This window comes from Gekko japonicus, unplaced genomic scaffold (genome assembly GCF_001447785.1).
Source record: "Gekko japonicus isolate JY-2015 unplaced genomic scaffold, Gekko_japonicus_V1.1 scaffold2455, whole genome shotgun sequence".
Classification (NCBI taxonomy): Eukaryota; Metazoa; Chordata; class Lepidosauria; order Squamata; family Gekkonidae; genus Gekko; species Gekko japonicus.
Window position 1 is genome coordinate 239,317 of NW_015172622.1, and position 13,288 is coordinate 252,604.

A 13,288-nucleotide genomic window follows, 5' to 3' on the forward strand; every position below is an offset into this window, starting at 1 on the left:
AAGGCGTGTGAGTGGTTGTGTGGAAACCCGGGAGGGTGTCAGAACCCACAGCGTACAACAAAGTACACACATTCAGGAACCGTTATACTTTTATTGCAAAGCTATAGATGCAGTAACACAGGCACTGTTAAGAATGGCTGCAACCCATTGAACCTAATAGGATATAGGGCATTCGTATGCACACACACACAAACACCCGTGGCATGGGCCAATTAGCTACCCTCCCGCGCGCGGGACCAGCTAGGAAACCGTTATGTAACGAAAGCTGGGAAGCAGTAGTCTTTCACGGTTCATAGGAGACTTCCAGACAATACATCCTCCTCCTGCACATCTGTAGCGATAAGCATTTCAGCACAGGCAGAGCAGCAGAGATAGGAATGCAATAGCAATTACCAAGACACAGAATGAACTCCCCAACCCCCATGGCAGCATAGCTGATGGGGGGGGGGGGAACCTTGTACTACGGGGCAGAGATGCAGAGCAAGAGCAGGTGGAAGCAACTGTAGACCCAATTTAAATGTGATGTTGGTGGGTAGGTTCAAGAGTGCTTACGGTATGACCAAAAACCATCACAATTGATTAGCACCTTCTTTGTGGTCTGGTGAAGGAGTCTCAACCATTAAATGCAGCTCGAGCCCTAATTTTGTTAGCCGCCAGGGCGAAGCGTTGCTACTCCATAAGCAACATACGAATCCACAACAGAAAAGGAGGCGGGATAGTTTTTCCACCACGGGGGGGACTAGGTCTTTTAACATTTCTCCAATGAATTTGCTTCTGGGCTCTGTATACAAAGGGCAGAACAGAATGCAGTATGGAAGGTCTTTGGGGACAATGGCTCCACAAATACAAACCGCAAAAAGAAGAAACTGTGAGGTAACTGCGCTAGAAAATATTTCAATAAACAATCACAAAATTTATACAAAAATGTGTACAAAAATCATATAAATGCACAAGGCAGTTGAAAATGGTGTGACAATGGTCTCCGGAATGTTCTATCGTTTCGATACTATTCTTCTTCCGAAAGTGGATGAAAGCAGCGACTCTTGGTCTGTCATTTCAACAAGTAGGTATCAAAAATTTCATTAATATTCACCGATGTCTCATAACTTAGTTGAATTTTTGATACCTACTTGTTGAAATGACAGACCAAGAGTCGCTGCTTTCATCCACTTTCGGAAGAAGAATAGTATCAAAACGATAGAACATTCCGGAGACCATCGTCACACCATTTTCAACTGCCTTGTACATTTATATGATTTTTGTACACATTTTTGTATAAATTTTGTGATTGTTTATTGAAATATTTTCTAGTGCAGTAACCTCACAGTTTCTTCTTTTTGCGGTCTGTTCTGTGACTGTGACCATCACTTTTGAGCCACATTCCACAAATACAAAACCAGGCAGCAATCAGTATTTGTGTATAGGTTGCCGTCTAGAACAGTTGAAGGCATAGTCTGAACCCTCAAAGAAGTTAAAGCCATTCTAAGACTAGGAAAGGTGGTTTGGGTCAAATAAGATGCTCTGCTGTGGTCCCTCTTGAGCAACTTGAACCAAGGAGAAAAGTTGGAGCAGAGAATTGTACTTCTGTCCAGAGCAGCATTGGTCTTAAAGATCCAGTCTCGTATACTGAGACCAGGCAAGGGGACATGTTGGCAGGTAAGACCTTTCCTGTGGGACTTGGTATGCTCCCAGCCTAGCATTTAAACTCTGCGTGCAACATCTGCACACTAGAGCTAATGTCCATCTACCTGTAGATCCCCGGCAGGCTAACCCTTAGAAGGTGATAGATCAACCATGTTAATCTGTTTGTAACAGCATTCCGTGCACCTTGATGTTTAGTCATGCCAGCCACATGACCACGGAAACATCTTCAGACAGCGCTGGCTCTTCGGCTTTGAAACGGAGATGAGCACCGCAACCCTAGAGTCGGATTCGACTGGCTTTTGAGCAAGGGAACCTTTACCTTTACCTTTTTAACAGTAAAAAAGAATAGCACCTTAAGGTAAAGGTTTCCCTTGCTCGAAAGCCAGTCGAATCCGACTCTAGGGTTGCGGTGCTCATCTCTGTTTCCAAGCCGAAGAGCCAGCGCTGTCCGAAGACGTTTCCGTGGTCATGTGGCCGGCATGACTAAATGCCAAGGTGCATGGAATGCTGTTACCTTCCCACCGAAGTGGTACCTATTTATCTACTTGCAATTTCTTGCTTTCGAACTGCTAGGTTTGGCAGGAGCTGGAACCAGAGACGGGAGCTCACTCCATCATGCAGTTAGGGTTAGTAATGAGGGCTTGAGAGATCAGTCTCAACAGGCACTGGAATAGTAAGGGAGGATCTATGCCAATAAAGGTTGACTGAGTGAGTGAGTGAGTAAGGGAGGAGAGACCATCCCTGGAAACCCATTTTCTAACCTCTCTCATAATATGCTGTCTTTCCTTCTTCTTTTAAAAAAACTTTAATGCTTTCTAAAAGCTGCTCTGACATATAAGTGTGCAGGGGATCAGTGGACGGTTTACTGTCGAGTGATTCGGGAGAAGAACCTTTGTCAGGACATGAGGTGGTACCAGCGCTGTTGCCAGACCTGCAGAGACTTCTATGCAAACAAGATGCAACAGAAGAGTTAATGAAGCCGGGCTTTGCTCCTTAGAAGGACGTTGCAGCTCATATGTATTTCTTCACACACAAAAAACAACATAATTAACTTATGGAACTCACCGCCACTAGCTCGTGGCAACTTTTTTTTAAGAAAAAGAAAAAAAGAGCAAAAAGGGTTATTGGGGGGGGGGATAGACCTATCTGTGACTTTTAGCAACGATAGATGAATGAACCTGCCATGTTCAGAGGCAGTATAGCTCTAAATGTCAAATATCAAGTGACCAAGAATGGCCATCAAGACTTTATTGGTCACACCTGGTTGGCCACTGTTTGAAAACAAGAACGAAGAGAATACTTGGTTCAATGGAACTGGTCCTGGTCCAGCAAAGCGATTCCTAGGTTGTTTATAAGCCACAAACTCCAGGGTCTGTAGCACTTCAACTGGTTGCTTGAACCTGGTGGATTCCAGCGCTTTACCTTTATAAGACTTGAAACTGCATCCCCAGTATGTGGATGTGCCAAAGCAATCCACCTTTGGAGGACAAAAAAAACCCAGACATCTTGAAGCCAATCATATAGAAGCGTATAATGTTTTGACATGGCTATATTTTTTCCGGTAATATATAGATTATTTGCAGCCACTGGATGGCTTACTACCATTTTTCTTTTTTCTTCTTCTTTTTTTGGAAGGAAAAGATTTGAAAAAAGCAATTAAAATTAACTAAAAAGTTATGTGTACCTCAACAGGGTAAGCCTCTGGCAAAGAACTCAGTGTAGATAGAGAAGTTACTTAATCCTTGGCTTCCAAAATCCTTTTCTCAGCCCTAACTGTGTGTGGGGAAACGACCGCTTGAAAGGGGGAGCCATTAATGAAATGCTTAATTTAAACGGGGGGGGGACGGGACTTTGCTAGAAAAACTAAGGCAAGCCAACAGCGATGGATAGCCGTGTCTGAAATCGCTGCAGAAAGACCTGGACATCTGCCTCCAACATTCCACCGAGAATAATTTTAAAAGAACAAGAAGACAAAGAAAAACTTAATCAAGAACTAACTTTCCTTTTCCTCTGTGGCGATAGACGGTCTTTTTGTGTTGCTTTTTTTTTTTTTTTTTAAGTTGCTTATCCTTATCCTCAGGTCTCAGAAAGCAAGCAGGGTCAGCCCTGATTACTATTTGGATTGGAGACCACCAAGGAAGTCCAGGTTTGCTACACACAGGCCCTGTTCATACGAGGGGTTTTGGTCCGGGAGCGAGACAGAACGGGGGCGGAGCAAATGGGCGCGATCCCACGGCAACATCTGGGAATCGTTGCCTGCCCGTCCCCGATCCGTCCCTCCCGCCCGAAAACCCGCACTAAAAAGAACCACCTACCTGGGTGGTTCTTCCGAAGTAGAGCGCCTCAAACCGGCCATGGGATCGGCCGGCGTGTCCTTGCGCCGGCACATCCCGACCCCCGGCCGAACTGCGCATGCTTGAGCAGTTCGGCAGCCTCCCCCTTCCCTCCGACTCTTCCTCCCTGGCATCTGATCGTGCCAGGGAGCGATGCGCCGCGGCTTCGGGGATCCGTGGGATCCCGCCGCAGCGTCGCAACTTTGGTGCGGCTTTTAAAAGCCGCGCTTTTCACTGTGTTTTCCCTGCCGTGTGGCAGGGGCCACAGGCAGGTAAATGTCAACCCACCCCTGCATATCTCTCACCTTGGAAACATCTGGAGGGGTTGCCATAAATCAGCTGTGACTGCTTTTCACCACCAATTTTATCCAAGGCTGCAAGACACACACACATTTAGATTCAGGTTGGGTAGCCGTGTTGGTCTAAAGCCATAGAACAATGTTCTGAGTCCAGTGACATCTTTAAGACCAACAAAGTTTAATCTGGGGTATAAGTTTTCATGTGCACATGAAAGCTTGTGCCCAGAATTAAATGGGACTCAAACTTTGTTCAACACATAAATGCTGCGAGCCCAGAAGCCGAAACGAAACTTGAGAACAGCATTGACTTGGATTTGGGCTGCATTTGTACGTGACAGCTGGAGCAAATACAGCTTTGACACCCCCAAGTACCGACCCTGCTTTGCTTCCAAGCTCTGACGAGGCAGGGCTAGGCTGAGCTGTCAGGCTGCTGATAATCATCGTGTGCTGGGGCGTTCAAGGCAAAAGATGCAGAGGTGGTTTGCCGTAGCCTACCTCTGCGTAGCAACCCCAGTCTTCCTTGGTGATTTCCCCTCCAACTACTAACCGCACCTCACCCGGGTCAGGTCAATGGATACGCTTTCAGAAACGCATACTGTTACAAAAAGCCAACACACACATCCCTGTGCTGCAGTACAATGAGCCATAAAGATAAACTGGAGGTGTTTTGAAAAGAGCCAGACGTCATATTTTCCCCTGACGACAAAAGCAGGATCTTACCAAGTGTTCCGCGACAGGGACAACGCTAATGGTGCTCAAGAACCGAGGGGCAAGATTTTAGCCTGTCTCGGCAACGGGAACGTTTGCAATGAACATAACCGGAGCAAGGAAAGAGTCTGTTTCACTCTCTGAGTTCCACTGGTGCTAACCTTCCTGCTCCTGTGTGATCGTGCTGATTTTTAAAAATGATAGTCTGTGGTCCTCTCTGTAGCCTACAAAGTGTTCTGTCTGTACCAGAAAGGCTGCAGCAACAGCAGCTTTGGGAGCCATATTCAGAGATACGGTGTGGTCCACCAGTGGTGTTCCTGGAGCACCCATTTTCTTTCATACTGCCATGCAGGGCTCTTTTTGTAGAAAAAGCCCAGCAGGAACTCATTAGCATAATAGGCCACACCCAACAGCAGGAACATTAGCATATTGGGCCACACCCCTGACAGCACAGCTCATTGGCATATTAGGCCGCACCCCCATGTTGCCAGCAGTGTGGTCATCCAGCAACACCCACCTTTTGCTTCTTATTCTGTTTACCTTGTTTGTTGTCAAAACCCAGGGCTTTTTTGTAGCAGGAACTCCTTTGCATGTTAGGCCACACACCCCTAATGTAGCCAATCCTAATGAGTTTCTGCTGTTGGGTGTGGCCTATTATGCTAATGAGTTCCTGCTGGGCATGGCCAACTTGGGATCCAGTCGGAACTCCGTTCCTGTGCGTTCCTGCCCCCAAAATAGCCCTGCTGCCATGTAAGTTACCATTCAACTTCCTGAAAGAGACGGGGGGGAGGTGCCTATATTTGAAACCAGTGAGGCTTTGGGTATTTGACTGGCAGTTCCACTGAATTCAGGCTAATAAACCGTTAAGGCAAGAGGATCAGAAGGTTAAACACGATGGAGAGCCTGGGATCCAAGCCTTACCTCAGCTGCAAACCTCTTCCAAGTTGCTTGATCTCGGGGTGACTCCATGCACCCAGCTGCTGGGAATACGAGTCGGCCACCTCGCTTTTTCTGGGTCGTGCCTGATCCCTGGGCTGTGTTGTACCCTGTCCGTCTGTCTCTCGTACCACCTGAGTTCCCCTTCTAAGTTTTCACCATGGTCCTTATGTCTCCTTCTCAAAAGTAATCAAGGAGGGACACAGAGATGCGACCTGCTTTTCTGGCCCACAAGTACACTCCGCCATCTGCACTGAGATACTGTAGTGGATCCAACTGAAAGACGGCGGCAACCCCCTTTCTGTGCAATTGTAACCAGTGCTCCCTCTAAGCTGAGTTAGTGTGAGCTAGCTCACTGTTTTTTAGCCCCCGGCTCACACATTTTTGCCTTAGCTCAAGAAGGATAGCTCCAGAGCAAAGTAATTTATGCAGTTAGCCAAATCTCTCGCTCACAACTTTAATGGCAGTAGCTCACAAAGCTGAATTTTTGCTCACAAGACTCCACAGTTTAGAGGGAGCATTGGTTGTTGTAACCTCCGCATCCGGGTCCTGTGGACGACTGCTCCAAGGAAGCCGAATCCAGTGGCTGTCGTTGATTTTGTGCCTGTGTTACCTCCAAATCCCTTCACAGCTATGAAAGAGGGTGGAGCAAAGTTCCCTCTAAGCCGTGGAGTCTTGTGAGCAAAAATTCTACTTTGTGAGCTACTGGCATTGAAGTTGTGAGTAAGCAATTTGGCTACTGCATTAAATTAGTTTGGTCTGGAGCCATCCTTCCTGAGCTAAGACCAAAATGTCTGAGCCGGAGGCTAAAAAACTATGAGCTAGCTCACACTAACTCAGCTTACAGGGAACACTCGGGTGGAGAATGGACAGGGGCTAGAAGTGGGCACCTGTCCTGAATGCAGTCTCAAAATTACAAGAAGACTTGTTTTTTCCTTAAAGAGTCAGGTTGTAGTTTCCAGGACCCATCTCGCTTTCCCTCCAAGCCCACAACAGATGCAGGAACACCAGTTTTAAAGCCTGCAGGAGCCCCATTCAACTCAGGGCCATGGCAGGGAAAGGAGGGCTCCTGCTTTCAATGTGCAGTTCCAGAGTCATGCAGATAACTGCCCACTGAGGCCATTTTGGGCACATGGAAACCAGCAAGGGGGGGGACCTGGCTTGTTTTTTTTAAAAAAAGAGTTGTGTGACTTGGTCTTCAGTTCCTCCTTCCATCGCGTAGCACCTGCGCCCAGGAGTCTCACCAGTACAATTTGAAGCCAGTAGTACAATATCAGGTACAATTTCCTACACATTTTGAGGTCTTCTTCAGGATTATTCTGTAAAGACAGAGAACATTCAGGAAATCTTGGGCAAGAGGCTCTGATTAATAAAATCTTACATTTAAAATGTTTTAATAAATGTTAACTGAATGTTAGCTGGATCAAATTTAATTTTAAGAACAGTATGCCTATATGCAAACTTGAATCCCGAACATAATTCATTAAAACAGCAAGAAGATATGTTGAGGTGACTGCAAGGTGAAGTGGGGGGTGGGGGGGGACTGCAGAAAAATTGCTATGAGAACAAACTCTTAGAAGAAGAGTTTATTATTGGAGAATAAATTGGATCTCAGGGACACTCGTTTTCTGGAAAATCCCAATCCTATGTATTGCCTAAAGGCCATTAAAAGCCTCCCCCCCACACACACACTGATTGTTATCTGGTAGAGATTGTGTTTTAGAACTCTTGTCAAAATGCACTGGCTTTCCTTGCATATGCAATTCTACTGCTCTTATCAACAACTTGGAACAGTGTGTTCAGTGTGGAAATGGATGTCTTTTTGGTCTCATTAGATGCTAAATCCTTGTATGCTAATATTCTGCAGCTGAAGGCTTTTGGCCGTTATACAAATATATATCTTTAACAAGGGACAGGAAGAGACTTGCTACACTTTTTGGGGGGAAGGTGCTGGGAGAGAGAGTTCTGGAGTATTATTTCTCGTCTGACAAGTTAGATTGGCAGATCAAGGGTTATTTTGCATGCCAGAATTGGCCAATTTGTACATCGGTGAATTCGAAAAGGAATTTATTCCCTCTCCAGGCAGTTCATTTTCCAGGAACACTGTCACATGGTGGGGGCACATTGCTGACGTGTTCCTACTTTGAGCCCGGGAAGAGATTATGTCCGGGCAGATTTTTAGAGATGATCATATCAGATTTAGCAGCCAAGTAATTTTCAGTGATTAAGAAAGATTGGAAATTGATTGATTATAACCCTGTATCAAAAAAACGATTGGCACAGATTTTTGGAGAGGTACCAGATTCAGCACCCTGACATATTTTAAAAAAACACAAAACCAAGTTGTTGTCATGTAATCAAGATTTTTTTGGTATGTAAACAAGGGTGGGGTTTCGGGCAATTTTAAGGAAATTATTCAAAACCTCCAGTGCTTCAAAAGGTGTAATGCAGGATAGCGTTGTAAGCTTTGAAGAATTTTTCTTAAAGCCAACGAACTTGGATTTAGAAGGGTACAACTCTGCTACATCATCTCCTATATAAGATGTAGATTTTTCTGCAGTTGCTGTGTCAACAGGCACATCGTTTTTAAAAAAAACTACGATCATTTCAGTTTATGTTGGGAGTTGTTTGTTCCTTTTTTAAAATGCATTTTAGTGTAACATGTTGTTGTTTTGAGGGTTTCTCTGCCCCCCCCCCCCAAGGATCACTAAGTGTTATATACATCTGTATAGTTCCCCCCCAAGGATTTTGAGTGCATCTGGAACGATACCCACTGTTTTTAATCAGACCTTTCTAGCTCTGCCTGGGTCTTACTGTCCATACTGTATAACAAACATCTGTCGAAACTGACTAGAGTTAACAAAACTATTAGTGGGTTTGCTGTTCAAATAAACAAATTTTAAAAAATCCCTCTCACTGGGCAAGCTTCTTCCGTTCAGCATAGTGACAGCAGCATCCTAAGCAGAATTACACCCTTCTGGGGCCAAACTGGATGATCCACGTGGAGTGGGTCAGCAGTCTGCAGCACATGGTGCCCCACGGGAGGGCAGAGGCCCTTGCAGCAGTTTCAGCTGGAGAAAACTGTATAGGAGGGAAGGCTGAGCGCCCCCCACCCCCAATCACGGTGCTGCTCCGAACGGAGCCCTGGAGCACTTGGGAACTTTAGTTCCTCGATGCTAACTGTGACTGCAAGTTGGGTCAGGCGCCTACCCACCCCCTCGCCTGACGCGTGTCACACATTTTTTCCAGTGTGGCCCTTAGTCAGTTGGCTTAGATGGGTATGACTCAGCTTAGAACTGCACTGTCGACATAGCTCCTTGCAGGGCTTTTTTTGTAGAAAAAGCCCAGCAGGAACTCATTAGCATAATAGGCCACACCCAACATCAGAAATTCATTTGCTTATTAGGCCACGCCCCTGACAGCACGGCTCATTAGCATATTAGGCCACACAACCCATGTTCGCAGAAGTGTCGTCATCCAGACACGCTCACCTTTTGCTTCTTATTCTGTTTAGGGGTTTTTTTTATAGCAGGAACTCCTTTGCGTGTTAGGCCACACACCCCTAATGTAGCCAGTCCTAATGAGTTTCTGCTGTTGGGTGTGGCCTATTATGCTAATGAGTTCCTGCTGGGTGTGGCCAATTCAGGAGCCAGCCGGAACTCCGTTCCTGTGCGTTCCTGCCCAAAAACAGCCCTGGCTCCTTGGATTCGGCTTTCAGCAGCAATCCCTCGGTTAAAAGCGGAGCAGTCTGTTTCCTCTCCAAGTCCCTTTCCAAAAACCTCCCCCAAATCCTTCTCAATACACCCATTTTGTATCAGCTTTCGCACTCATGACAATCCATTCCTGTGACCAGTGGGTATCAGGCCTTCTGTCTTCAGGAGACGCTTTGCATATCAGGATCTGGGGGGGAGGGGACAATGACACAATGGCCGCTTACCTGTAACTTCTTCAAGTGGACCATCTGTGCACACAACCCAGATGTACTTGGCACCTACTCTGTTCATTGTGTGTGTGTGTGGGGGGGCATCAGTAGGCATGCGAGGCCTCTCTGCGGTTTTGCCACAGTAGATTGCAACTTTAGACCATACCCTACCACCTGGAGGAGCACTGGGTAATCCGAGAAGCGCAAATTGTCTTTCCGGTAAGCCCAGGAGGGTTATTGGAGGACTTCTCAGTGAGCGGGTGGCTGATAATCTCCCCCAGAGCAGAGTTTGAAAACTACACTGTATCAACAAATGGTGCTTATTGTAGATGGCCATGTCTTTGGTTTGTTCCCTGGGAGACGGGCAGATTGTAACTGCTGCATTTCCATTCTGTAAACTCGCACGCTGTGTACCGTTTCTGAAAGTACTGTACAATTGTAATTGCACAATGTTTTGTATGCAGGGTGTCGATTCTCACTGTCATATGGTGCTATCTTTCTCTCCCCCCCCCCTTTCATAGTTGGTACAACTAAAAATACCCGACTACAGTTGAATATCCATATTTTATTCTAATACAGGGCAATACTACCGTGTATGTTTTCAATACAGATTGACACGTGTACATATTTCCTCCCCCCCCCATAGTTAATTTACATATGAATTGTACCCATGGTAATATTTCCTCTCCTTTTTTCCCTTTTGGTGCTGGCTAAAATATGTCAACGATATCCAGTCAAAAGCATAATGGAACCAGTTGTAAATTAAAGAGATCATTCTGTTTTGGAAATTCAAAAGGTTCAATATGTTTATTAATAATGATAATGATAATAATAAATGTATTTTTCCATAATGATTTTAACGAGACTGGCCTTTAGTTCTGCCGTGGGGTTTGAGCTTCTTGAAGGGGAAAGTGCCTGCTTTCTCATTGGGCCTTTGGGTTGCCAGCGTCCAGGTGAGCCCTGGAGATCTCCTGGTTTTACAACTGATCTCCAGGGTACAGAGCTCAGTTCCGCCGGACAAAAGGGCTGCTTTGAAGGGTGGTCTTTATGGCTGTGATCCCCCCCCTTCCCCAAGCCCCACCCCCAAATCTCCAGGAGTTTCACAACCCAGCGTTGGCAGCCTTATGATAGGGCTTGGACTGAGTGGGTCGATCAGTGGCTGACAGACTGGATCTCAAAAGCCCCACCACGTCGTTCTGGTGTCCCATGATCTGTGGTATGGAGATAAGGACTCAGCCATGTAAATGCGCTCCTTCCTCAGACCCCCTCATTCTAGTTGCTCGTTTCCTGCTCCTCACCAAAAACCAGGATCTTGCTCAAAACTGTGGTTTGCAAGCCCATTTCAAACAGTCTCAAACCAAAGGAAGAAGAAGAAGAGGTCGGATTTATACCCCACCCTTCATTACCTGGAGGAGTCTCAGAGCAGCTTACAAACTCCTCTCCCTTCCCCCTCCCCACAACAGACACCCTGTGAGGTAGGCGGGGCTGAGAGAGCTCTTTTGAGGACTGCTTGTGAGAGAACAGCTCTGAGAGAACTTGTGACTGACCTGAGGTCACACCAGCAGCTGCATGTGGAGGAGTGGGGAATCAGACCCGGTTCTCCCAGACTAGAGTCTGCGCTCCTAACCACTACACCAAACTGGCTCTCTGGAATGGGTTTTGAGGGTAAAACTGTTGGGAGGAGGAAAGTCACACTGGAGGGGGAGAGGAGACCCCCGCCATTCACATGGCCAGGTGCAGGATGGTCCCACAGAGCAAAGTCAGACATCCAAAGTCCCAGGTTGCTACATGCGGTCTCTGCAGCTGCAACTGAAAAAGCCTGGGCTTTCTGCAGCTTTAATATGGAGCAGGATGTCAGGACGAGAGGTGTGCTGCTTCCTCTGTGAAAGTAAGAAAACTGCTATTGTTCAGATACAAAACTGGATTATGGGGCGGGGAGAGAAATCAGCAACACTAGGGCTAGTGGAAATTAACAGGGATCAAAGCTCACGCTGCTTGCATTCCTCCAGGGTTGCAACTGCAAGCTTCTGAACTTAAAACTACCAAACTCGTCCAGGGTTAAAACTGCAAGCTTAAAACTCCAAATGCCCAGGCATAAGAACATAAGAGACGCCAGTGTTGGATCAGGCCAAAGGCCCATCCAGTCCAACAGTCTGTGTCACACAGTGGCCAGAAATACCAGTGCCATCAGGAGGTCCAGCAGTGGGGCCAGGACATTAGAAGCCCTCCCACTGTTGACCCCCCCCCCAAAGCACCAAGAAGACAGAGCATCACTTGCCCCAGAACCCCTATCTATACCTTGTGGCTAATAGCCACTGATGGACCTCGGCTCCATATCTATATACTAATAGCGAAGGTGCCCTTGTGAGTGCGGATCGCTAAATCCGTGCTCCGGGGGCACTTGGGGGGGAGGGGAGGTTTGTGCACACGTGGGGCGGTCCTCACGTGTGCACAAAAATCCAAAAAGTTGAAACAAATTTCAAGGGGATGTTTAAATCCCCCCGAAAGTCTGTAGCTGGCCTCGCCGCCACCTCCTCCTCGGAGGTGGGTGGGCGGGGGGGAGGACCGGCCTCGCCGCCGCCGAGCCTGGCAAAGGGGGGGGAAAGGACCACCCTCGGAGCCGGGGGGAGGACCGGCCTCGCCGCCGCCGAGCCTGGCAAAGGGGGGGGGAAGGACCGCCCTCGGAGCCGGGGGGAGGACCGGCCTCGCCGCCGCGGAGCCCAGCCGTGCAGGGGGGCCCAGACTCGCCGCCGCCTCGGAGCCAGCCGGGGGGGAGGACTGGCCTTGCCGCCGCCGGAGCCCAGCCGGGTCGGAGCCAGGGGGGGACCGGACTCGCCTCCGCCACCTCGGAGCCGGGGGGGAGGACCGACCTCGCCGCCGCTGCCGCCGACTTGGGGAGATCGAGCGGGGGGGATGGAGGAGACGGAGCTCTTCTCCCCCCCGCGAGTATCGCGGGTCCCCCTCTTCTGCTTATCTAATTCCCTTTTGAAGCCCCATCAGAGGCCCCACAGTCCAAACAGATCCCAACTGGAAATAAGATGCTGGCTCAGCCTGCGAGGCAACATTATCTACGCTATGCTTCGCCTCCCAGCAAAGCTGTGGTTGGCGCTGCATTGGCTTTTCCCTCCGTTGTTTTACAAAACCCACCTTGGGCCAGAAATTCCCCTCTGCATTGCATGCTGCTTTGACTGACTTTAACCATCGGATTTTATGGTACGTTCTGCATAGATTTGTGGCTGTTCAGAGGTGACTTTGCGGTCAGTATGACGTTGCCCCGAGGTATCTGAATGTGTTTTTGAGCTGCACTTTTTCCTCCCAGGGCGACTCTGCATCTAACATTTGCTCCACGTTTTCTCAGTTGGGAGGGGAAAGTGCAGCTGAAAACCACATTCAAATACCTCGGGGCAACGCCATGCAGAAGGTACCATAAAAACCCGATGGTCAAA

General features: G+C 47.7%; 1 protein-coding gene across 1 annotated transcript in view; it reads left to right on the forward strand.

Moving 5' to 3' along the window:
• ADAMTS17 (ADAM metallopeptidase with thrombospondin type 1 motif 17) overlaps positions 1-2,618 on the forward strand; it is a 180,222-nt gene extending 177,604 nt beyond the window's left edge. The window contains exon 15 of the mRNA XM_015421670.1: positions 2,467-2,618. Coding sequence (XP_015277156.1) covers positions 2,467-2,618 — 152 coding nt within the window. The remainder of the gene's footprint in view (positions 1-2,466) is intronic.
• Positions 2,619-13,288: the final 10,670 nt, after the last annotated feature.